The sequence below is a fragment of the Narcine bancroftii genome, chromosome 1 (genome assembly GCF_036971445.1).
Source record: "Narcine bancroftii isolate sNarBan1 chromosome 1, sNarBan1.hap1, whole genome shotgun sequence".
NCBI lineage: Eukaryota > Metazoa > Chordata > Chondrichthyes > Torpediniformes > Narcinidae > Narcine > Narcine bancroftii.
In genome coordinates this window covers 164,012,516-164,039,078 of record NC_091469.1, presented here as the reverse complement: position 1 = coordinate 164,039,078, position 26,563 = coordinate 164,012,516, and the positions used below count along the sequence as shown (strand labels likewise).

The window sequence follows — 26,563 nt, the reverse complement described above, 5'->3', positions numbered from 1 at the left end:
AACGCAGGGGGTCTTCCAGCTAATTCGCAGCTACATTGGTGTGGGTCCAGTTCCTTCACATTACTTGCATCAGCCCTCCAAAGATGTCCTCGTGGGGTTATTGTGGCCAGAGACACATCTCACACAGAGGGAGAGGGTCGTGGTGGGGGGTCCTCATCCTGACCAGCTCCTTCATCACTGCCTGTCATGGAAATCAGAACAATCCAGCACAGCACAAGCCCTTTGCCCACAATGTTGTGCTAACCTATGGAAATCTGCTTAACAATCTAACCCTTCCCTACCTCACACCTATAAATCTCTATTTTTCCTCCATCCATGTGTCTGTCTAAGAATCTCTTAAATGCCCCCAGTGTTCCAGCCTCCACCACCATCCCTGACAAGATATTCCATGCACCCAGAACTCTCCACTCACCTTAAATGAATATCATCTGCTATTTGTGACTAGAAAAAGACACTGGCCGTCTACCCTATCTAGGCCTCTCATAATCTTGTAGACCCCCTATCAAGACACCTCTCATCCATTGTCAGTCCACAGAGAAAAGTCCCAGTTCTGCTAACCTTGCCTCAAAAAACACACTCTCCAATCCTGGTGAATCTCCTCTGCATCCTCTCCACAGCTACCACAGAAATGAACACAATACTCCAAGAGTTTTATAGAGCTGCAGCGTTTCCTCATGACCCTTGAACTCAATTGTGCCTTTAAAAATTCTGTATAGCGGCTGCAGGGAAATTTAACAGGAGTGGTTTGAGATGAAGGGATGTGTGCCAGATGCCGGGTTTGATGGGAGGAGCTGGGCTTGTTCTGGGAGTATGGGAGATTGTGGAGCGATCTGAGAGAGGTGTGGTCAGTGATGAGTGCAGGGAGCTGCTCCTACCAGGTGATACATCATAGACATGGACCAGCCAGATGCTGTACTAATACAGGGCATTTATTAACAGACTAGAACCACCACTAAACTGGCCAGTGGGAAAGCATCTCCATCTGCTCTACCAGTAGGGTGGAGTATCTCTACAGCCATAGCCAATAGCAAGCAACTCCATACATGAGAAGCAGTCAGTATAATACCCCCCTGTATTACATAATTACATTCACCACCCACAAAATTTGACCAATTTAATAAAATATTATACTGACCAAAGCGAAAGCTGGAAGAGCAAACAGATTAAAAATGTCAGAGGTAAAGGGTTACAGTATGATAATACAAAACCAGAATTAATTGGAACATATCCCAGAAAACAGGCTACAGAGATAACAGTAGGTAGCCTTCGTAATTATGTCCATGACTAGAAATGGTCATAACACAGTCTCTGGGGAGGTTTACAAAGGCAGTGGTGGGAGCAGAGCTTTATCTCTTAACCATATAACCATATATAACCATATAACTGTTTACGGCGTGGAAACAGGCCATGTCAGCTCTTCAAGTCAACGCTGGTTCACTTGAACAACTCCACTAGCTTCCTCTTCCTGCTCTCCGCCCATGACCCTCCAACCCCTCACATCCATGTACATAACCAACCTTCTCTTAAATGACAGAAGGGACCCTGCCGTAACTATCTCTTTTGCGCACCAGCTGTGGAAGGGAGTGGAGAGCGAGAGGCAAAATTCTCATGTGGAGAGTATTGTTCCTTAGGCAATGGATCAAGTAACTGATTTTCTCTTGGTGTGGAGGGCAGTGAAGGTGTCAGAATAGTTGAAGGGCTAGCAGACCGCAGACCAGGTGAAGCCAGGTCTCTAAGGGAAACGGTATCCTCTCTACCAACAGGAAAAGCAACATGAGCATACTTTGGGTTAGCATGAAGCAGTTGAACATGCTCTACAAGCGGGTCAGATTTACTGAGGCTGACATGTTTTCTTAATAAGACTTCTCTGGGCTCAGATCACCAAGATGGCAAGGTTGATCCAATCTTTGATCTTCTAGGGAAAGTAAAAACACGTTGGTGAGGACTTACATTGGTAGCTGTACAAAGCAGTGAGCGAATAGAGTGTAATGCCCCTGGCAGCACATCTTGCCAGCAGCTGGGGAGGAAATCTTTCGACTATGGTGCAAGAGTGAGAGCTTTCCAGATTGTACCATTACCACGCTCCACCTGACCATTACCCCGTGGGTTACAGCTTGTAGTACGACTAGTAGCAATTCCCCTCACAAGAAGGTATTGCCTGTTCTGTACTCATGAAAGCTGACCCTCTGTCACTATGAATGAAGTTAGGATAACGGAAAATACTGAAAATCCTATCGAGACATTTAATGACAGTACTAGCAGAAACATGGTATAGCGAAAGGAGAACAAGAGAACTCATCAATGATGTTAAGGAAGAAGAAGACATCCTTATTGTTTGAGGGTAGTGGTCCTTTAAAATCCATGCTGAGGCGTTCAAAGGGTCTAGTCGCCTTAATCAGCGTAGAAGTGGGAAGTTTGTAATAGTTGCCTTGCAGGTTTTTCCTCCTCAGGCAAAGGCTAGGAGAAGGTAACTCTGTCTTCAAATCCCCGGGCTTGGCTCGCCCAGCCGTCAGTACCTGGAAAGGGCCCCAGCTTCGGCTCGCCCAGCCATCAATACCTGGAAAGGGCCCCAGCTTCGGCTTGGCCAGCTGTCAATACCTGGAAAGGCCCCCAGCTTCGGCTTGGCCAGCCGTCAGTACCTGGAAAGGGCCCCAGCTTCGGCTCGGCCAGCCGTCAATACCTGGAAAGACCCCCAGCTTCGGCTCGCCCAGCCGTCAGTACCTGGAAAGGGCCCCAGCTTCGACTCGCCCAGCCATCAATACCTGGAAAGGGCCCCAGCTTCGGCTCGGCCAGCCGTCAGTACCTGGAAAGGACCCCAGCTTCGGCTCAGCCAGCCGTCAGTACCTGGAAAGGGCCCCAGCTTCGGCTCGGCCAGCCGTCAGTACCTGGAAAGGGCCCCAGTTTTGGCTCGGCCAGCCGTCAGTACCTGGAAAGGCCCCAGCTTCGGCTCGCCCAGCCATCAGTAGCTGGAAAGGGCCCCAGCTATGGGCAAATAGCACATGTCAGTCTGGCACCAGGAGCTGGCAGCTGTGGCAGAGCACACATAGCGGTCTGTAGCAGCAAACTCAGTGGGTGAAGGATCCATAAGGACAACGGCAGCGAGCATGGTCTTGGAACAGACCATGCGGGGCAATCCTGCATTACTCTGGCTGTCGTGCCTCACACTCCCCCAGGCCCAGTGGCGTGTCAACCAGAGGGAGGCATTTGTCCTGGGCAAGCACTCGCCTCCAAGTCCTTGCCCTAGCGCATGGTACCTAAAGTTCCATGGAAAACAGAACAGAAGTTCTGTGAGGACAGAAGAGCTACAAGGCACCGTGTTCATCTTTGCTCGCGAAGGGATGGGTCATGATGATGGTGATGGTTTACACTCTGCACAGACTGGACACTCGCAAGTCAGTTTTTTGATGTCTTCTAGTGAGTTTGGCAAATTGAGGGACTTAACATAATGATAAAATCTAGTGGCCTCTGGGTGGCATAATTCATCTTGAAGGCCTTTCAAATGGTCCAGCTGCAGTCTTCCACAGGTCATGAGAGAAAGAGCGTCCGGGGAGGTCATTGAGCTTTCCTGGACAATAGACTAGTAGAGAGCTCAATTTGCCAAAGCATGATCTTGTCATTTTTAATCTTGCTCTCTTCAATTTAGTGTTGAACATGTAGGCAACAGATTTTTGATCAGTCAGTAAAGTGAATTTCCTTCTGGCTAAAAAGTGTCTTCAACAGAGAATAGATTCTACAATGGCTGTGCTTCCTTTTCAATAGAGGATTGCCTGACCTCTGGCCCGTAATGTATGAGAGAAAAAGGCCACAGGTCTACCAGTGTCGCTGCTAAAGCCCAATCAAATGCGTCAGATTCCACTTGGAAAGATAAATCCTCATCAATAGCTGACATTGTCGCTTTGGCTATATCCTGTTTGATGTGTTCAAAAGCACGGAGGGCTTCCTCAGACAGGGGAAAACTAGTTGTTTAAACAGTGGTTGTGCCTTATCTGCATAATTTGGCACCCAATGAACGTAATAGGAGAAAAAGCCCAGGCAGCATTTGAGGAACTTTTGTGTTGTAGGTGGGGGCATCTCCATGATGGTCTCATTCTCTCTGGGTCAGGGCTGATTTCACCTCTACTCACAACATAGTCCAGTAGAGCCAGGCGTTTAGTGTGGTATACACACTTGTCATTGTTAAAGGCCAAGTTTAAGTCCTTGCCACAAATAGTGACATTGTCCAGATATGGGTAGGTGGTTTGCAAGTTGTGAGCGTCTACTAGCTTATCCATTTCTCTTTGGAAAACCGAAACACCATTGGTAACTTCAAAAGGGACTGTTTTAAATTGAAATAGTCTGCCATCTCCCTCAAAAGCAATAAGCTGCCTTTCATCCTTGTGAATGGGCACCTGATGGTAGACTGATTTCAACTCCATTGTGGAGTATATTTTGTATTGTGCAATCTGGTTTACCCTGTCTGAGATATGTGGCAGGAGATAAGCATCCAGTTGCCTAAACCTTTTTATAGTTTGGCTGTAGTTCACGATCATTCTAGCTTTCGCACCATTTTTGACAATTACTACTTGTGCACGCTAAGGACTTGTACTGGGTTTGATTATTTTTTTCTCTTAATAAACGACTAACTTCATCCTTAATAAAGAGTTTGTCCGCTTTGCTACAGCGCCTACTCTATATAACCATATACAGCACAGAACAGGCCAGTTTGGCCCTACTAGTCCATGCCGGAACAAATCCCCACCCTCCTAGTCCCACTGACCAGCACCTGGTCCATACCCCTCCAATCCTCTCCCCTCCATGTAATTATCCAGTCTTTCCTTAAATGTAAATAACGTTCCTGCTTCAACCACCTCCGCCAGAAGCTTATTCCACATCCCAACTACCCTTTGCATGAAGAAATTTTCCCTCATGTTCCCCTTATAATTTTCCCCTTTCAATCTCAAACCATGGCCTCTGGTTTGAATATCCCGCACTCTTAATTGAAAAAGCCTATCCACGTTGACTCTCTCTATCCCTTTTAAAATCTCGAACACCTCCATCAAATCCCCCCTCAATCTTCTACGCTCCAGAGAAAAAAGCCCCAGGCTGCTCAACCATTCTCTGTAACTCAAACCCTGACATCCTGTCAACATTCTTGTGAACCTTCTCTGCACTCTCTCTATTTTGTTTATATCCTTCCTATAATTTGGTGACCAAAACTGTACACAGTACTCCAAACTTGGCCTCACCAATGCCTTGTACAATTTCATCATAACCTCCCTACTCTTGAATTCAATACTCCGATTTACGAAGGCCAACATTCCAAATGCCTTCTTCACCACACCATCTACCTGAGTATCAGCCTTGAGGGTACTATTCACCATAGCTCCTAAATCCCTTTGTTGCTCTGCACTCCTCAATTGTCTACCATTCAATGTATATGACCAATATAGATTTGCCTTTCCAAAATGCAACACTTCACACTTATCCGTATTAAATTCCATCAGCCATTTCTCAGCCCACTCCTCTAGCTTTCCTATATCTCTTTTTAAGCTACGGTAATCTTCCTCACTGTCCACAAAACCACCAATCTTTGTATCATCTGCAAACTTGCTTATCCAATTCTCCACCCCTACTTCCAGATCATTAATATATATAACAAACAATAGTGGACCCAGGACCGATCCCTGAGGAACTCCACTAGTCACCAGCCTCCAATTGGACAAACAATTTTCTACCACTACTCTCTGACACCTCCCAACCAACCATTGCTGAATCCATTTCACTACCTCCTTATTTATACCTAATGCCTCCACCTTTTTACCTAACCTCCTGTGGGGAACTTTGTCAAAAGCTTTACTAAAGTCTAAATAGACAACATCCTCTTTGTAGCAATAGGCTTACAATCTGGGGTTAGATTGGTAAAAAGACACGGAGGTTTAATCTTAAAGGTTGACAACCCATAAACAGCCTCTTGGGGTACCGTGATCTATGTTAGTGGGCTGTACAGGTACATGTACATGATCCTTTATCCAGAACCCTTGGGGGACAGTGTGTTCCGAATTTTGGATTTTTCCAGATTTCGGAAAGCCCACCCAAATTGTGCTGTCGTATGCACCCCCACCCCTTCCAATCACCTGGCCATCTCTTCTGACCGTCGTCCCTCGGCCGCCTCCCCCGACTGCTGGTCCCCCGGCCGCCGGTCCCTCGGCTGCCCAGCCACCTCCCAGACTGCCGTTCCCTTGATCATCTGGCTGCCTCCTCTGACCGCCGGTCCCTCGGCCGCCTCCCCCAACCACCGATCCCTCGGCCGCCCGACTCGCGCTGCCGCCTCTCTCCCCATTTGCCAGATTTTGGAGCTTTCCAGATTTTAGGTGTCCAGATAAAGGATCATGTACCTGTACAATATTTTTCATTTGGCACTAGTAATCTAGCCCTAATATCAGACCGGGGAGCAGGTGTAATTTGAAATCTTTGTATTCGTTTCCCTGTACTTTCAGGGTTTATTCTGCAGCGATTTGTAACGTCTCATTTTGGTCCAGAACAAGCCAGAGAAATTTTGCGCTTAGATGGATACAGGTTAAGATTCAGGGAGCTTGTGGTCGTAGGGTGGATATAGCTGTCAGTACTGCCTGAATCAAACAGTCAACAGGCTCCCCATTTACCTCCACCTTCATCGTGGAATGCTTCACCCCGTGGGGTTCATCTTGGTTTATCGTCATCGACATCAGAACAGGGTCTCCGCGTGGCAGCGACCTGTCAGAACTCCCTTGTCTCTGGCCGCTCCACTTACGATTTCTGAAGAAGAGGTGTTAGATGAATCATGGACTCTCCAAGTCAACACAACAGGCTCACGGCGGCTCCCCTGCTTATTAGCTGGTGCGCTTCTTCTTCCTGCTCTTCAACTTACAGCGTGAGCTAAATGAGGACTCTCATGCCCGGCAGGCTCTGGCCCAGTGCCCTCGCTTTCCGCACTTAGCACAATCGGCTCATCGCATGGGACACTCTAAGCATATATGCAGCACCAATCCGCAGAAGGAGCCTCTTCGGCCGTGGCCTCTACTTTGCGGTTTAGTGGCGCTCAGCAGTGGATCATTGCAGTGGGCGAACCTTGGGAGGGGCCGCTTCAGCTCCTCCTTCCTTAAGGCCTTTAGTGCTTTGTAGGGCAGCCCTAAGGGTCTTTGCTTTTTGTCGAGCAGCATTAAAGGTTAGGCCTGGGGTCTCCAGTAAACATTGCCTGATGTACCCCGACTCTAACCCGCTTATCAATGCATCCAACAATAAGGATTCTCGGTGGGCTTCAGCCGTAACAGCAGCGCAGGCACAGGCTCTGGATAGCCCTTTTAGTAAAGCATCTTTGCTCTCTCCAGCTTGTCTTTGAGTGTGAAGCTGATGTCTTGCAAACAAAGGGTTTTGTGGCAGATCATGATAGGTTCTGAGGAGATTCAGTGCATTCTGGTATGCACCTATCTCCCTAACCACGGAGTAGGGGACTTCTCTGAGGAGGGCCACAAGATGGTCCATCTTCACAGTGTCTTGCACAATATTGTTCACTCACATGTCTGCTTCAAACCACTGGAGCCAGTGGTGAAAAATTTCTCCAGCTCGAATGGCATCTTAATCTATCTCGGGTCTTCCAGGTTTCAGGGAAGAATCCATGATTGAATATGTTAATAAAATTGATATGCCATAGACATGGACCAGACAAGTGTTCTACTAATGCAGGGCTTTTATTAACAGCCTCAGCCACCACTTTTCTGGCCAGTGGGAAAGCATCTCCCACTGTTAGACCAGTTGGGTGGAGCATCTCTACAGCCATAGCCAATAGCAAGTAACTCCATACATGAGAAGCAGGCAGTATAATACCCACGCCACGTGCCAGTGAGGGGAGAAACAGGAGGATGGTGCAGCTTAACACGTGGCTAAAGTCCTGGTGCAGGAGGGAGGGCTTCAGGTTTCTGGATCATTGGGCTCTTCCAGGGAAGGTGGTACCTGCTCCAATGGGACGGTTTACACCTGAACTGGAGGGGACTAATATCCTTGTGGGAAGGTTTGCTCGTGCTGCTCCAGTGGCCTATGTGAGCGGGCGTTTCATCCCGTGTGCTGTCTGCCCGATTGTCATGTTCTTTTTTTTTTAAATTTTTTATTTTTCACACCATAAATCACATTAACCATGATACACACTTTTTCCTTTTCACACATATACAGTGCCATTTTCTCCCCCCCACCCCTCCCATCCCACCCTCCCTACCTCCCCCCTCCCGTCCATTTAAGGTATAAAATCTAGGATACATTAAACCAGTCATTCAATGAAAATACACCAGAAATTCCACTGAGTCCATTCTTTTCATTTCCTTTTCCTTCCGTTAACTTAGGTAGTGATTGTCCCCGGTAGGTTTTCGCTATTATGTTTAATGTAAGGCTCCCATATTTGTTTGAATATTTCAATATTATTTCTTAAACTATATGTTATTTTTTCTAATGGAATACATTTATTCATTTCTATATACCATTGTTGTATTTTCAAATTATCTTCCAATTTCCAGGTTGACATAATACATTTTTTTGCTACGGCTAGAGCTATCTTAACAAATCTTTTTTATGCATCCTCCAAATCAATTCCAAATTCTTTGTTTTTTATGTTACTTAGGAGGAAGATCTCTGGATTCTTTGGTATATTGTTTTCTGTTATTTAATTTAATATCTGATTTAGATCTTCCCAAAATTTTTCTACTTTCTCACATGTCCAGATTGCATGAATTGTTGTTCCCATTTCTTTTTTACATCGAAAACATCTATCAGATAGTGTTGGGTCCCATTTATTTAACTTTTGAGGTGTAATGTATAGCCTGTGTTTCCAGTTATATTGTATCATACGTAACCTCGTATTTATTGTATTTCTCATCGTTCCAGAGCATAACTTCTCCCATGTTTCCTTTTTTATCTTTATATTTAAATCTTGTTCCCATTTTTGTTTAGTTTTACCATTTGTTTCCTCATTCTCCTTTCCTTGCAGTTTAATATACATATTTATTATAAATCTTTTGATTATCATTGTATCTGTAATCACATATTCAAAGTTACTTCCCTCTGGCAAACTCAAACTGCTTCCTAATTTATCCTTCAAGTAGGATCTCAATTGGTAATATTCCAGTGCTGTATCTTGAGTTATATTGTATTTATCTTTCATTTGTTCAAAGGATAATAATCTATTTCCTGAAAAACAATTTTCTATTATTTTAATCCCTTTTTTCTCCCATTCTCCAAAGGAAAGGTTATCTATTGTAAAAGGAAGTAACTTGTTTTGCGTCAATATTAGTTTTGGTAATTGATAATTTGTTTTATTTCTTTCTACATGAATCTTCTTCCAAATATTGAGTAGATGATGTAATACTGGAGAACTTCTATGTTATACCAATTTTTCATCCCATTTATATAATATGTGTTCAGGTATCTTTTCCCCTATTTTATCTAATTCTAATCTCGTCCAATCTGGCTTTTCCCTTGTTTGATAAAAATCTGATAGGTATCTTAATTGTGCGGCTCTATAATAATTTTTAAAGTTTGGCAGTTGTAAGCCTCCTTGTTTATACCATTCTGTTAATTTATCTAGTGCTATCCTCGGTTTCCCCCCTTTCCATAAAAATTTCCTTATTATTTTCTTTAACTCCTTGAAGAATTTTTCTGTCAGTTGTATTGGCAATGCCTGAAATAGGTATAATATCCTTGGAAAAATGTTCATTTTAATACAGTTTATCCTTCCTATTAGTGTTAGTGGTAAATCTTTCCAATGCTCTAAATCGTCCTGTAATTTTTTCATTAGTGGATAATAATTGAGTTTATATAGTTGGCCGAGATTTTTGTTTATTTGTACACCTAGGTATCTTATTGCTTGCATTTGCCATCTAAATGGTGATTCCTTCTTAAATTTTGAGAAATCCGCATTATTCATAGGCATTGCTTCACTTTTATTTACGTTGATCTTGTAACCCGACACTTCTCCATATTCCTTCAATTTCTTATATAATTATTTTATTGATAGTTCTGGTTCTGTTAAGTATACTATAACATCATCCGCAAATAAACTGATTTTATATTCCTTGTCTTTTATTTTTATCCCTTTTATATTATTTTCTGTTCTTATCAATTCTGCTAGTGGTTCTATAGCTAATGCAAACAATAAAGGTGATAGTAGGCATCCAATGTCGTGTTGACCTGCTTAAGTTAAATTGTTTTGATACATGTCCATTTACTGTCACTTTCGCTAATGGTCCCTTATATAATGCTTAAATCCAATTGATATACTTCTCCGGTAAACTGAATTTTTGCAATACTTTGAACAAATAATTCCATTCTACTCTGTCGAAGGCCTTCTCTGCGTCTAAAGCAACTGCTACTGCAGGTGCTTTATTTCCTTCTACTGCATGAATTAAGTTAATAAATTTACAAATATTGTCTGTTGTGCGTCTTTTTTTGATAAATCCAGTTTGGTCTAGATTTACCAAACTGGTACATACTCTGCTAATCTGTTTGCTAATAATTTAGCTATTATCTTATATTCTTTGTTAAGTAAAGATATTGGTCTATGTGACGCTGGTGTGAGTGGATCTTTCCCTTGCTTTAGTATTACTGTAATTATTGCTGTTTTACATGAATCTGGTAAGCTTTGCGTTTTATCAATCTGGTTGATTACTTCCAGGAGGGGCGGAATTAATAAGTCTTTAAATGTTTTATAGAATTCTATTGGAAATCCATCCTCTCCTGGTGTTTTATTATTTGGTAATTTTTTTATTATCTCTTGTATTTCTACTATTCCAAATGGCTCTGTTAATTTATTTTGTTCCTCTATTTGTAGTTTTGGTAGTTCAATTTTAGTTAGAAATTCATCTATTTTCCCTTCTTTCCCTTCATTTTCAGTTCGGTATAATTGTTCATAGAATTCTCTAAAGTTTTCCTTAATTTCTTTTGGATTATATGTAATTTGTTTGTCTTTTTTCCTTGATGCCAATACCATTTTCTTAGCTTGTTCTGTCTTAAGCTGCCATGCTAGGATTTTGTGCGTTTTTTCACCTAGTTCATAATATTTCTGTTTTGTCTTCATTATATTTTTCTCCACCTTATATGTTTGTAGTGTTTCATATTTTATTTTTTTATCCGCCAATTCTCTTCTTTTAGTTGTATCTTCCTTCATTACTAATTCTTTTTCTATATTTACTATTTCGTTTTCCAACTGCTCTGTTTCCTGATTATAGTCCTTCTTCATCTTGGTTACATAACTTATTATTTGCCCTCTAATAAATGCTTTCATTGCATCCCATAGTATAAACTTATCTTCCACTGATTCCGTATTTATTTCAAAATACATTTTAATTTGTTTTTCAATAAATTCTCTAAAATCCTGCCTTTTAAGTAACATGGGGTTTAATCTCCATCTACGATCCCAAGATCGTATTATATGGCGAGCTCTCCACTGGCCACCGTGACAGAGGTGCACCAAAGAAAAGGTACAAGGACTGCCTAAAGAAATCTCTTGGTGCCTGCCACATTGACCACCGCCAGTGGGCTGATAACGCCTCAAACCGTGCATCTTGGCGCCTCACAGTTTGGCGGGCAGCAGCCTCCTTTGAAGAAGACCGCAGAGCCCACCTCACTGACAAAAGGCAAAGGAGGAAAAACCCAACACCCAACCCCAACCAACCAATTTTCCCTTGCAACCGCTGCAATCGTGTCTGCCTGTCCCGCATCGGACTGGTCAGCCACAAACGAGCCTGCAGCTGACGTGGACTTTTTTACCCCCTCCATAAATCTTCGTCCGCGAAGCCAAGCCAAAGAAAAATACATTCTTGGAGGGATGTCCTCTAACTTTACTGTCAATATTAAGGGTGAATGGTCTGATAGTATTCTAGCTTTATATTCTGTTTTTTTTACTCTATCTTGCATACGAGCTGATAACAAAAATAGGTCTATTCTTGAGTATGTTTTATATCTAGCCGAGTAATATGAATATTCCTTTTCCTTTGGGTGTTGTTTCCTCCATATATCCAAAAGTTGCATTTCTTCCATCGATTTAATTATAAATTTGGTTACTTTGTTCTTTCTGTTAATTTTTTTCCCAGTTTTGTCCATATTTGAATCCAAATTCAGGTTGAAATCCCCTCCTATTAATATGTTCCCTTGCGTATCTGCTATCTTCAAAAAGATATCTTGCATAAACTTTTGATCTTCTTCGTTAGGTGAATATACATTGAGTAGATTCCAAAACTCCGAATATATCTGACATTTTATCATTACATATCTCCCTGCTGGATCTATTATTTCCTCTTCTATTTTAAATGGCACATTTTTACTAATTAATATAGCTACTCCTCTTGCTTTTGAATTATACGATGCTGCTGTTACGTGTCCTACCCAATCTCTCTTTAATTTCTTATGCTCCAATTCAGTTAAATGTGTTTCTTGCACAAATGCTATGTCAATTTTTTTCTTTTTTCAGTAAATTTAGCAGTTTCTTCCTTTTAATTTGGTTATGTATACCATTAATATTTAAAGTCATATAGTTCAACGTAGCCATTTTATACTTTGTTTATCTTCCCTTTCCGTTTCTCCATCATTACCTTTCCTTCTTATCCATTTCTGTTTTCTTGTTTTGAATCCTTTATAAGACAACATTCCTAAAACATCAAACATTTTCCTTATTCTCCTATTTAAAACTCCTTTAGCCCCAATCCCCCCTTCCCCTCCTGAGTTGTCCTTTATCCCTTGTCGGACAACCACATCTCCCCTCTCCATTTGGATTTGCGAATTCACTCGCAAGCGTCAGCTGATTTTGCAGTGACCGTAACACCCCCCCACCCAGCCCCCCCCAGAAAAGATTTCACTTTTCATATGTGACAAAGGTCACTCTTTTAATTCCCTCCTTATTCCCTGTATTCCTTTTCCTTCCCTTATTAATTCTTGTCTATACTATCTATATTTTCCTCTAAATACGGATACATTCATGTATGCACATTATACATATACACACATATACCTCTTTACCCACATACATATAAATCGTGGTCATTTTTACTCTTATTACATGTCTTCATCTCTCTGTTTGTTTTGTAGTTGGTCTGCAAATTTCCTTGCTTCCTCTGGATCCGAGAATAGTTTTTTTCCATAAGATCGTTTTCGATGTATTGAACTCCTTCCTCTTCTTCAGGAATTCAAAACTTATGTGTCTTTTTAGTTTGAAGTCTTTTGTACTCTCGTTACACGTCTTCATCTCTCAGTCTATTTTGTAATTGTTCTGCAAATTTTCTTGCTTCCTCTGGATCCGAGAATAGTTTTTTTCCATAAGATCGTTTTCGATGTTTTGAACTCCTTCCTCTTCTTCAGGAGTTCAAAACTTATGTCTTTTTAGTTCGCAGTCTTTTGTACTCTCATTACACGTTTTCATCTCTCAGTCTATTTTGTAATTGTTCTGCAAATTTTCGTGCTTCCTCTGGATCCGAGAATAGTCTGTTTTGCTGTCCTGGAATAAATATTTTCAATACCGCTGGATGCTTTAGTATAAATTTATACCCTTTCTTCCATAAAATCGCCTTTGCTGTATTGAACTCCTTTCTCTTCTTCAGGAGTTCAAAACTTATATCTGGATAAATGAAGATTTTTTGCCCTTTGTACTCCAGTGGCTTGTTGCCCTCTCTTACTTTTTCCATTGTTTTCTCCAGTACCTTTTCTCTTGTAGTATATCTTAGGAATTTTACTAAAACAGATCTTGGCTTTTGTTGTGATTGTGGTTTAAAGGCCAATGCTCTATGTGCCCTTTCTATTTCCATTTCTTGCTGTAGTTCTGGACATCCTAGGATCCTAGGGATCCAATCTTTTATAAACTCTCTCATATTCTTGCCTTCTTCATCTTCCTTAAGGCCCACTATCTTTATGTTATTTCTTCTGTTATAATTTTCCATTATATCTATTTTCTGAGCTAACAGTTCTTGTGTCTCTTTAACTTTTTTATTAGATTCCTCTAATTTCTTTTTTAAGTCCTCTACCTCCATTTCTACTGCTGCTTCTCGTTCTTGCACCTTGTCCATTCTTTTTCCCATTTCTGATAAGGTCATATCTATTTTATTCATTTTCTCTTCTGTATTGTTTATTCTTCTTCTTAAATCATTAAATTCTTGCGCTTGCCATTCTTTAAATGACTCCATGTATTCTTTAATAAGAGAAAGTATATCCTTTATCTTGCCTTTCCCTTCTTCTTCTATTTCACTGTACTCTTCCTCTTCTTCTTCCTCTGGGTTGGCCATCTGTTGTTTCTTTGTTGCCCTTTTCTTCTCTTCTTTCTTGTTTTCGTTGTCTTCTATGTTCTCCTCTTGCTGTTGCTGTTCTTCAGCTGTCATTGCCGGCTGTGGAGATCGACTCCCCAGCTGGTCACCCCTCCCGTCGGTGTGTTTTTTTGCATGCGCGGTTGCGCACTTTTACTCGGCTCATCGAGCCATTTTTGTAGTCCACTTTCTACCGACCTGAGGGAGTGGGTTTCTCTCTCCACCGCGGGCCTCTTCGAGCAGGTAAGGCCTTTTCCTTCATCTTCCGTTGTCTTCTCTTCCTCTCTTTTTACTTTTGGTTTCGACTTTTCTTTTTTCGTCGCCATCTTCTTTCCACCTCTATATTCACTTTACTTTGATTTTTATTTTTGTGCCTTTGTGTTTTGCTTTGTTTTTTCTGACTTTTCTGGAGAGGGCTGGAGTTCACCGTCCGGCCACTACTCCATCACGTGACTCCCCCCGAGGATGAGGTTTAGTGATGTCGATCTGAACTCAGAGTCTGTCGCTTTACCTGGGCTTTCGCAATGGAAGGGGGTGAGAGAGAGAGAGAGAGAGAGAGAGAGAGAGAGAGAGAGAGAGCAGCATTTCCAGCACTTTGGGGAAAGGATGAGGGAAGCAGGCTGATGATGACACTGCAGGTGGGCTACCCTCTGTGCCACGGCAATGGCATGGGAGAGAGGCGGTGTGACACGCTGTGGTAGCAGCCAGGAGACACAAAACAGAAAAGACTGTACCACAGGCTTTATTCTGCTAAACGTCTCAGGAGGGCCCGGCTCAGGCTTATATTTGAGTCAGCTGATTGACAGCCAGCCAGGTGGAGTCAGCCCCCAGGTACCGAGATCACCCCCTCCTGTAGGCCAGTGGTCGTATCACCACATTCACCCCTTTCTTAAAATTGTCCGGGGGGTGGGGGGTTGGTTAGTAATGATGCTGGGCTGTACTTACAGATTTATTTACAGGTTTAGACGGTCCGGCAGCCGTCAGAGTCTCTGTGACCTTCGCAGGGTTGGCACCTGGTCAAAGGTCGGTGAGGGTGTGATGGGTGCTGGAGGGCTAGTCGAGTCTGGCGTGGTTGGGTCGGGTGCAGGGGCAGGCAGTGTAGCGTATGTCCATGGTGGTATGGCCGGGTCACAGGAGAGGAAGGTGCTAGAGGAACGGGGGAGTGGTTCGTCCCCTGAGTCATGGGTGGGCCAAGGATGCCCGTGATGGGGAAATTGCATCAGATCGACGGGGTGTTGGGGTGTTGGTGGTGATGCTGCTGCTGGTGCCAGATCTCTGGTTGAGACAGTGTCCTCATGGCCACTGGGGTACCTGATGTAGGCATAGTTGTGGTTGGCGTGGAGGAGGAGCACCTGCTTGACCAGTGGGTCGGCCTTATGGGCCTGCACATGTTTGCACAAGAACACTGGTCTCGGAGATGTGAGAGGCTTCAGTCACAGATTTCCTTCCCTTTGACAGCAGTGTTTATCATCGAGCGCCCGAAAGCCCATGTGGGATGTCCCTCTTTAGGGTGGTGGCCACGAGGACCATCTCGGGGTCCGAGTCGCTGCTCCCCGATAGGTGAGGCCGAGTGGCGGCCGGGAGCAATCTCTGTTGGTGTGGGGTGCGTTGGGTGGGTGGTCTGGTCGGCGTCAGTGTTGACCATGTCATCCTTTCCTGGGTGATCTGGAAGGCTGTCCTGTTGCGATGTTGTTGGGGCCCAACTGGTCCAAGATGGCAGCGGGGCCCTGCTGACGCAAGATGGCGGCACCCTGTGGGCACACAGGGTGTTGGCATGGCTTGGCCTCCCTGTTGCTCATTTAGCCCACACCGGCATATGTGATGTCAGCGGTCCTGGCAGAAGTGTCTTGGGAGAAGATGGCGGCACCCAAGGTGAGCAAACCTTGCCCATCGGAGGCGGGGACGGAAGTGGCATAGATGGAGTGTGCGGAAGTGGTGAGGCGGGTAATGGCGTCACCTGCACTTCACGTGTTATGATGTCCAGGGGGGGTTACTCATTGGTCGTGGAGAGCCGCTGTGCTCCCAGTGGGTCTAGAGAGGCACACTTTCACGTAGTGGCTTTTCTTACCACATCGGGAGCAGAATGAATTTCGGCCGGGCAGCCTCTGCAGGACCGTCTGTCTGACCCACACCGGGACCTGTATTACGTACAGGGACGCGAAGTGCCAATGGCAGTGATGGTCTCCTCCACGTGCGGTCCCTGGGCTACGGCGGTCGTCTGGGTTGGCCATACCGAGTGCTGGGGGAGTCAGGAGTCGAAGGCTTTGGTATGGAGGGCTACAGCCTCCAGAGAGCGGACCACCTCCACAGTTCTTGTGAGTGAGGCAATGTAGTCTTCCAGCAGTTTCTGCCAGGCGCTCCTCAATTGCAGCCCTCACATGCAGGCATCCCTGATCAGATGATCCACCTCCCCTTCGGTCACCCCGGTCTCGGTCAGGCACAGGCAGGCCAGTTTTCGCAAAACCCCCAGGTAGACATCTACCGTCTCACCTGGCTGCGAAGTCCTGATGCTCAACAGGTACCTGGCGTAAGACCACGTTTGACGGGGAATTGTAATTGGCCTCCAGGACGGCCATCGCCGGCTTGTAATCGGTGCAGTCTTTGATTACCTGGAAGGCTCGGGGGCCTGATCGTCAGGAACCTTTCCATGGTTGTTTTCAAATTTTAGCAGAAAACACTGTGGTAGCAGCAAGCAGACACAAGATGCAAAAGACTGTACTACAGGCTTTATTCTGCTTAAAGTCTGTACACACCTGTTTCAGCTGTGATGGCTGCTGAGTGACTGGCTCAGGCTTATATTCGGGTCGGCTGATTGACAGCCGGCCAGGTGAAGTCAGCCCCCAGGTGTACCTTCTGCAGGTACAGAGATCGCCCCCTGCAGTCGGCTAGTGGACATATAACCACAGGCGGGCAGAACATACTTGAGTCAGGAAGTTAGAAGCAGATCTCTGGAGTGGAGTTTAGAAATGACGAAGGGGAGAGGTTTCAAACTCTGGAAACACATTGATGCTGAGGTATGCACAGAGTTTAGGTTGGAGGTCTCTGGATGTGTGCTAACCCAGGATATTGCTGGGTCTGATAGAGGCAGGCACTTTAGCCAGAATCCCATCACACAACAGAACAGGCTCACAGAGCTCCTCTGTGTAGAGGACAGAAAATGTCCAGGTGAGTGGAGGGGCAGGATTTATGTTCTGAGATCATACTGATGAGAGGGAGGGAGAGAGAGAGAGAGAGTGAGGGAGGGGAGAGAGAGAGGGGGGGACTGAGGGAAGCAGGGTAGGGGAAAGAGGGAGGGAAAGAGAGAGAAACTAACTCAAGGAGTCTCTAGGACAACAAGAGTTAGTTGAGGAGCACAGGAACCCCACTGTGGTAACTGGGAGCACGTAGACAAAGTATATAAGTGACACTAAATTGAGAAGGAATGTTGGAGGTTAATTCCTAGAGCTTGGGTTAAGAGATGTGTGGTCTCTGTGGTAATTCTCTGAGGAGACTTGACTTGGAGGTGGTACAGAGGAGGTTATTTCAAGAAATGAAGGGGATATCTTAACACAGGTGGAATAAATAGAAAGAGGGAGGTTGGTTGCATTGACAGGAGAGACTACGGAATATTGCCTCAAGGTATGAAAGCTTCTGACTGGGTGCATTGCTGCTGGCCCTGGAGGAGGCTGTGGTGAGCTACCTCCTGGAACTGCTGCCTTTTGCCTGGTGAAGGGGCTCGGACAGGGCTGGAGTGGCAGGATTTAGACCCACGGACACGGAGGGAAGCCGTGTGGCCATTGACCACCCACTCACTGTGAGAGCACAGTGTGTTCACCTGGGCAGTAAACAGCACAGGGAAGTGGACTGATCACAATCTCCCTGAATGACCCAGAGAGGTCAGAGTTGCAGCTCAGAAACAGGTCCTGGCCCACCCCTGACCTATTTTAGTGTCCCCATGTTCCCAGTGCAATATAGCCTAAATTTGCTTTTGCCTGCTGTAAGGCAGACAGATCCCAATTGACAGAAATTGCCTGAAGTGCCTCTTATAGACAGTAAAAAAAACCAAAAGAGTGTGTGTTCCCACCCTCCTCCCCCAGAGTCCATGGATTTGCCTCCAGCGTTCTGACAGCAGCTCTGGCAGTGGCGGCATTTTCAATTTTTGTTCAATTCAGTTCTTTTCCCAACCCCAAGATTCTACCCCTTGCCCACACAGCAGATAATGACCCTGCCAACACATGTGTTTGGGATGTGGATGGAGACACTCACAGGGACAGCTACAATGTGGAGTCAGACACCACCAGTGAAAGGGAAGGAGCTCCTACATATTAGCAGCTATGGATGTGGACCATTGGGCTGTGAATACAGCTACCACCCCCACCCCCCCCCCCCCCCCCCACACACCAATCCCTACACACTCTGGAGTCTGGCCCCAGTGGAACCATATGTAGAATCTCATCTCTCAGTGTTGGCAAACTTTGACATATGCGTGCTGGAAAGTGTGCAGACCGACTGAATCACGGTCTGGTATGGAGACACCAATACCCTGACTGCAAAAGGTAGTGGACACAGCCCAGGACATCACAGGCAAACCCCTCCCCACCATTGAGAACATCTATGGGGAACGTTGCCGTCGGAGAGCAGCAGCAATCATCAAGGATCCACACCACCCAGCACATGCTCTGTTCTCGCTGCTGTTGCCATCAGGAGAGAGGTACAGATGCCACAAGCAACATTTCACTTGTGAACCTGCTGTATCCACTGTTCCCGTCATGATCTCTTCTACATCGAAGAGACTGGATGCAGATGGGGAGATTGCTTTGTTGAACACCTCAGCTCTGTCCACTGCAATAATCTGGATTTCCCAGTGCCACCCATTTCAATTCTCCATCTCAATCACATGTAGACATGTCTGTCCATAGTCTCATGCTCTGCCAGACTGAGATCACCTGCAAATTGGAGGAATAGCCCCTCATCTTCCGACTGGGCTCCCTTCAACCAGATGATATTAACGTTGATTTCTCTGGCTTTCGTTAAACCCACCCCCCACTCACTGCTTCCCCTGTTGTCTCTCCATTCCCTGTCACACAGACATGATAAATTCCACCTCGTCCCTCATCACATCCAATTAACACTTTCTGTTGGTCTGGATTCCTCCCCCGTTGTTTGAATTTGAAACTTTCTGATACATCCGGTTTCTGCCTTTCCTGAATTTTTCCTTGGAGAAGGGCTCGAGCCTGAAAAGTTGGCAATAGATCTTTGTCTCCTATAGATGCAGAAAAGACCAGCTGAGTTCCTCCAGCATTTTGGTGTTTTTACAAGACCCGCACCACCAGGTTCAGAAACAGCTGTTCCCTTTCCACCATCAGCCTCCTCAACCACAAACTCAATCAGGGACTCATTTAAGGGCCCTTACTTAGCACATTATTTATTACTGAATATTTTTTCTGTATTTGCACAGTCAGTTTGTTTACATTTCTCTCTTTTGTCTATGTATTGTTTCTTAAGTACAGTTTTTTGCCCTACTGATAAGTAGAAATTCTGCCTGGCTCGCAGGAAAAAGAATCTGAGTTTTATGTGATGTCACATATGTACTCTGGTAATAAATCTGAACTTTGTCATACTTTGACAAAGGACAAAGGCTCGAAATGTCGGTGATATCTCTTCACCTCCTGTGGACGCTGCGAGACCGGCTGAGGTTCTCCAGCACTTGCTGTTTTTTTACTATAATCATAACATCTGCAGACATTCCTGTTTCAGTCTGAACGTTGTCTGCCCATCTCTCATACTCTGACCAGTTCTGATGACCGTTCCTATCTCCCATCATCTCGCCTTCAGATCCAAAGGGAAGTGAAAATCAGGGAGGATGAGGAGAAGACACTGAAGGAAGAAAGGGAGAATGACCAAATAAAATCCTCGGCTGGAAAAGATGGGAAGAAGAAGTCTGCTGAGAAGAAAGGCCAGTGTTACTCAGCTTGGAGTGGTGCTGAACTAGCCCAAGGGGTGCAGGCAGGGCTGGTGAGGGTGGTCGGTGAAGGCGTGGGCAGAGTTGGTGAGGGCGGTTGGTAATGGTGTGGGCAGGGCTGGTGACCACCCGCTCCCAACAGCCTCCTCCCCTGTTCCTCACAGCCCGACCTCCCCCTCCCCATCACCCACTCTCCACAGTCCCCACCGCTCACTCTTCCTCCAATCACTCACCCTCCACAGCTCCCTTGTGGCTCCCCCACTCCCTCTTATATCCTCCCCCACAGCCCCCTTCCCTGCTCACCACAGACCCTCCCCCACAGGCCCCCTCCCACTCTCCCATGGGGAATGTGGGAAACATGGGGAGGAGGGAATGAAGGACGCTTAAGGGGTGGGAGGTGGGGAGGAGGAAGGGAGACAGTGGGGCTGAGGGGGAGGGGGTGAGCAGGGAGACAGTGGGGGATGAGGGCGGGGGAATGGGAGGGCGAGGGTGAGTGGGAGGGTGAGGGTGAGTGGGGGAAAGGGGGGTGTGAGGCAGAGGGGGTGGGGGTGGAGTGGTATGAATGGGGATAGGGGTGAGGTGGGGTGAGGGGGGATGGGGATGTAGGGGGGCCCCCTGAGGGCCGGGGTTGATGGGGATGTAGGGGGGCCCCCTGAGGGCCGGGGTTGATGGGGTTCATTCCGGCTGACCTCCGGAGGGGATGAATCTTGGTGGCCATCAGCTTCTGCTGTGCCTCCTCTAGGCCACCGACCCACCAGCCCCCTGCAGCCCACCCAGGTCGAGGACCCGCAAGATGTACAGAGGAGGAAGCAGAGGGAGCGCATGTTCACCGAGTACCTCGGGGCGCTAGAGGATGAGGGTGAGTGAGAGCAGGACCGTGGGCAGCTGGAAAGCCAGGCTCATCATGACACTGCCTTCCCCCAGCCCCTTTCCCCCATTCTCCCACTCCTCCCTGCTCCCTCCCCACTCCCCACAGCCCCCTTCCCCACAGCCCCCTTCCCCACTCCCCACATAGTAGGGCACGGGGAAATCCACCACCCCATCCCCATCAGGTGCCCACACTTCCACTGGGGCCTCATGGCTCCATGACAAACAGTTTTGGAGCTGAGTAGGGAAAGCAGGCATTGACCCCTCTGACCCACCGATGCAGCCTCTGATCCACCAGTTCAGCCCCCCTGACCCATCACTGCAGCCCCCTGATCCATCAGTGCATCCCCCGACCCATCACTGCAGCCCCTGACCCACTAGTGCAGCCGGCAGCACCACTGAGCTGAGGGACGCACAGAAGGTGGTGCAGCCAACGCGAAGACGTTGTGGGGAAGGACCACAATTTAGAATTCAGACTCAGAATTCATTGCCATGAACAAGCCACGAAATTCCTTGCTTTGCAGCAGCGTCACAGGGAAAACATTCATATAAACCACCTCACAACAAGAAATCAAATCAGTGCATGAAAAGTCAAAGGTAGGCAGTGTCTGTGGTTCATCAGGAATCTGATGGCAGAGGGGAAGAAGCTGTCCTTGTGTCGCTGTCTTTAGGCTCCTGTACCTTTACCCGATGGTAGCAGAATGAAGCCTGGCCTGGGTGGTGGGGGTCCTTGAGGATAGAGGCTGCTTTCTTATGACACCGCCTCTTGTCGATGTCCTTGTTGTGATGTCGCAGGCTGAGTTAACAACCCTCTGGAGCTTTTTCTTGTCCTGAGAGTTGGTGCCTCCGTACCAGGCAGTGATGCAACCAGCCATGGTTCACCTGTAGAGGTTTACGAGAGTCTTTGGTGACATACTGAATCACCTCAAACACCTCACAAAGTATAGCTGCTGGCGAGCGACCTTTGTGATTGTAGCGACATGGAGGCTCCAGGACAGATCTTCAGAGATGTTGACACCCAGGAATTTGAAGTTCTTGACCCTCTCCACTACTGAGCGCTTGATGAGGACTGGGTCACATTCCCCTGACTTCCTCCTGAAGTCCATAATCAAAAGTGGTGTGACACCATTTAACGAGCTGATCTATCCCCCTCCTGTACACTTCCTCATTGCCGTTTGTGATTCTGCCGACACTGTGGTGTCATCGACAAACTTGTAGATAGCATTGAAATTGTGCCATTACTGGGTATTGAGGGGCTGAGACCAAGGAGAAGTCCCTCAAATAACAGAGTGGGTGGGGGGGGGGGGGGGAACTAGCAACAAGGTGCCACAGTGTCACACCAATAACAATGGTGTAACTAGAAATGAATGTTACAATGTACAATGATGGGAATCTGTGGAACTAAGGGTGGGAAGAGACTTTGAACATATTTCCTTTTGTAAGTAATTTATTGTGAATAAAGTCTATTTATGGTAAAAAGCAAAGTGAGCCCCTCCCTCTGTGTCTCCAGCATGTGCGGTCACGACTCGCCTGGAGCTGATCAAAGGGAAGCTCCTTGCAGCCATCCAGGAGCTGAAGGCCAAGGCGGATGCAATCTTCACCGCCATGGAGGACTCCCTCGGCGCACAGTTCCTGAGGGAAATGGAGAGGTAATTCATGGCCCCATCTCCCCTCCAACTCCCCACCCCCTCCTCTACCCTCATCCCTACCTCCCCTCCTCTCCATCCCTCACCTCCATCTCTCCCCATAGCCCCTCCTCTACCGTCCCCTCCATCCCTTGCCCACCATCTCCACACCACCCTCCCGATCTCCCTCACTTCCTTCACCCCTCTTCACCTCTATTGCTCCCTGCTCCCCTCCTCTCACCTTCCTCCACACCTCCTTCCTCCACCTCTCTTTTTACCTCCATCTCTCCCTGCTCCTCTCCTCCCACCTCCATCACTCCCTCCACCCCTCCTCCCACCTCCATAGCTCCCTCCACCCCTCCTCCCACCTCCATTGCTCCCTCCATCCTTCCTCCCACCTCCATCGCTCCCTCCACCCCTCCTCCCACCTCCATTGCTCCCTCCATCCCTCCTCCCACCTCCATCACTCCTGCTCCCCTCCTCCCACCTCCATCACTCCCTGCTCCCCCCCCTTGCTTCACTCACTTCCCTTCCCTCCATTTCACTTTTTCCTTCCTCCTAAACCACTTTTCTTTCCTCTCACTCCACCCCCTCTACCCTCCCTTTCACCCCCTCTCCCCTTTTCCCTCCAACGCTCCTCCTCCACCCTCATATTCCCTCCCTCCCCCCGACCCTTTTGCAATGATAAATCCATGGACATTCCCATAACCGTTCTCTGTGTGGGCTGGTGTGTGAAGCAAAGGGAGCTATTGTGGGGGGCACTGGGGGTGCAGGAGTGTGGGAAGAGGCAGTGGGTGTGGGTGAGAGGGCTGTGGTGAGGGGGGGCATGAGAGGGTGTGGGGAGGGGTCTGTGCGGAGTAGGGGAGAGGGAGTTGGAGGAGTGGGCGTGGGGGAGAGGACTGAAGAGAATAGGGGTGGGGTGCGGACTGTGCAGAGTGGGGGAGGGGCTGTGTGGAGTTGGGGAGACGGCTATGGGGACAGACATGTCAGCGAGGGAATGAGATGGGATGAATTGAAATGGGTGACCACTAGGAGATCCACTCTAGTGTGGCGGACAGAGCATTACAAGCCTGTCCCCTGCCCCCACCTGAGAAATGCAGGCCACATTTTCAATCTGCTAACCCCTGCACACAGACCACTGGTGAGATGCGTCAAAGCAGTGTGCAAGGAGACCAGAACTTGGCCAGTGGGGTGGGGGGGGGGTGGTGGAGGGAGCCACAACAGACCTGCAGGACTGCTTTGGATCCACCACCCATGTTTCGGGCTTGAGTCCCTCATCAAAGTAGGAGCCAAATGTCGGCAGATACCAGGCAGCTGCCTACATTTTGCTCAAATCTCAGTGAAGGGGCTCAAGCCTAAAATGTTGGTTATGTATCTTTAAATTCATCTTCATACATACAGCACAGTACAGAGCTTCCAGGTAAAACCCACGCAGGCAAGGAGATAACATACAAACTCCTTACAGACAGGGCTGGATTCAAACCCCGGTCCCGATCGCCGGCGCTGTAACAGAGTGGCGCTAACCGCTACGCCAACCATGGCACACTTGTTCAACCTTGAACAAAGGCCTATGGAGTTTGGTAGGTTAATTGGGTGGCATGGGTTTCCTGGTCCAGAGAACCTTCAACATTGCTCCATCATTGACATGTTTAAAAAATTAAAATAGTTAAAAGTAATAAATATATCTGGTGATCTGAACTGACAAGTTCCAGCTAGGTCTCCAGCTTTGACGACACCTCAGATCAACTTTAAATGACCCAGTCTACCTTCCTCTCGCTCTGACCATTGCTTGCCATGTGGAAACTGCTTGCTCAATTGTTTCCAGCCCGTCTCACCTCCTTCCCATCCTGCTGCCACAGAGGCCTCAGCTCTCGCTGCTGCAGTGAAAATAAAAAAACCCCGCGCTCCTGCCTGCGGACCAGCACAGCGCGCTAACCGCTCCCAGCACGCTGCACGATGACGAACGTTATGTGCTTCTCACGGTCACACATTCACGTAATGTGCAATAGGAGACCATGTCCATTCCCCACCCCACTGCCCCTCTGCCCAGTGGTCGGGGACCTCCCATACCATCACGGTGTGGTTCAGCACGAGCTTGAAACCCACCTCGACCTCATGGATCCAGTCTTTTCAACTGCCGCCCCCCCACCCCCCCCATTTTCATCTGTTATTTCAGCTATGCCCCCGCTCAAAGTTGATGGGTCCCCTTCCCTGTGAAGCAGTTAAGTTTGGGTTTCTTCCGTACATCTCTCCTACCCACCACTGTTAGGTCTGCTTTGTTCATGAATGAGTGAGTCAAACACCAGACTGAGTCGAAATCAAGGTTCTTTGTTCTTTATTGCCGGATTGTAACACTTGCAACTAACAGTGTTAGTTGGAGAAGGCGCATTCTGCCGTTATCAGCAAGTGGTGTTTTTTATACCTCAGGATACGTACTTAGTAAATTATCATACCATGACATTGTCCAATGAATAAACTGTTGCTACCCTTCTCTGTTAGTCTGTTGCACATCATTCTTGTTAGTGCAAAGCTTATCTTGAGTGGACAAGGTCACATCTGCATTCTGTTACTCCTTAGTACTGGGTGACTCCTTCTCCGGTCCCATCTCATGATGTTTTTACCTTACAATCCCTCCTTTGTCCTCTTTAGAGGACAATCTTGCCCTGACTACGCTACCACCACGTTACATTAGTTCGCCTACTATTGCCAAGCTCTATACGGGTTCTGTTCACGGGGTTGTTCGGCTGGTGGGCGAGGGCTCCCCCCAACCCTCCTTTGCGTATACCCCCCATCCGTTTCCCCGATCCCATTGCCCGTTTACAAGTTTCATTCCCATTTGCCCCCAAGCAAATAACTAGCTAACCCCCCAAATATTAGTAATTACCCAAGTTAACATATAGTCTACAATCTATTTCATAATGTTTGTTCTACAATCTATTTAATAAACCCTCCTCCCCGTCACATTCTCCATCAGACTCCAGATCGATCTCTGCAACTTTTGACACCTCCTGTGATGTGAGATAGTCCCGCTCCGCAGCCTGCATAGCTTGATATTTCGGAGGCAGCTCATCGTGGTTGGCAAAGGCTCTCTCAATGGTCCTCGTGACCAGCGTTCGAATGCATGGAATACAACAACAGCCACATTGATAAAAATGGATACAGAAATGAACAATCCTAGGAAAAGTTGTCCCAACATTGTGCCCCATTTCCCAAACACTCCATGTAACCAGGACAAAACAGGGTTAGAGACTCCAGATTGGGCTTTTAATTCCTTCGCCAATGCCCTAAGTTTTGTTAGCCCCTTAATGAGTGACCCATCTGGCCCTGTGTTGTTAGAGATAGAAGTGCAGCATAGATCGAACTGGAAGGTGCTATCCTTGTCTTTATCTATCTTCAGAATAACTTTGGCCCCGCATGGATCCGAACTACTCTGTTGGCTTGTTTGGCAACCCACCAACAGGAATGCCCATAGGGACCTCGGCATTGTCCACATTTGTGGACTCAGATCAGAAAGATATTTGTATGAGTCCCCGTGATCAATATTTTCTCCTTTTATGGGTCGGTCTCTTTCTACTTTCTCATTCACTACCCGGTCCCATGCTTCAATATTCAGTCTGATAAATTTCCCTCCCTGCGAGGTGGAATATCCCAGGATTTCTGTCTGCCTGTATTCACACCCCATCGCTTCCTTCACCATCGGACCCAACTGTCGGGCGTGGTGATCTTTGGCAATTCCCAAGGTTACATGTGGCACACTTTCTACTCCTAAGCAGAACCACTCCATTTGTTCTTCTGTCATGACAACCATAGCAGCTATTCCCTCCTTACCCACAAAGATAAAT

The 26,563-nt window shown here is 46.8% G+C and overlaps 1 protein-coding gene across 4 annotated transcripts in view; it reads left to right on the top strand.

Moving 5' to 3' along the window:
- spef2 (sperm flagellar 2) overlaps positions 1 to 26,563 on the top strand; it is a 167,971-nt gene that overhangs the window by 84,017 nt on the left and 57,391 nt on the right. For all 4 annotated transcript variants that reach the window (XM_069884246.1, XM_069884256.1, XM_069884239.1 and 1 more), the window contains exons 18-20: positions 20,103 to 20,223; positions 20,972 to 21,088; positions 22,607 to 22,745. In XM_069884246.1, coding sequence (XP_069740347.1) covers positions 20,103 to 20,223; positions 20,972 to 21,088; positions 22,607 to 22,745 — 377 coding nt within the window. The remainder of the gene's footprint in view (positions 1 to 20,102; positions 20,224 to 20,971; positions 21,089 to 22,606; positions 22,746 to 26,563) is intronic.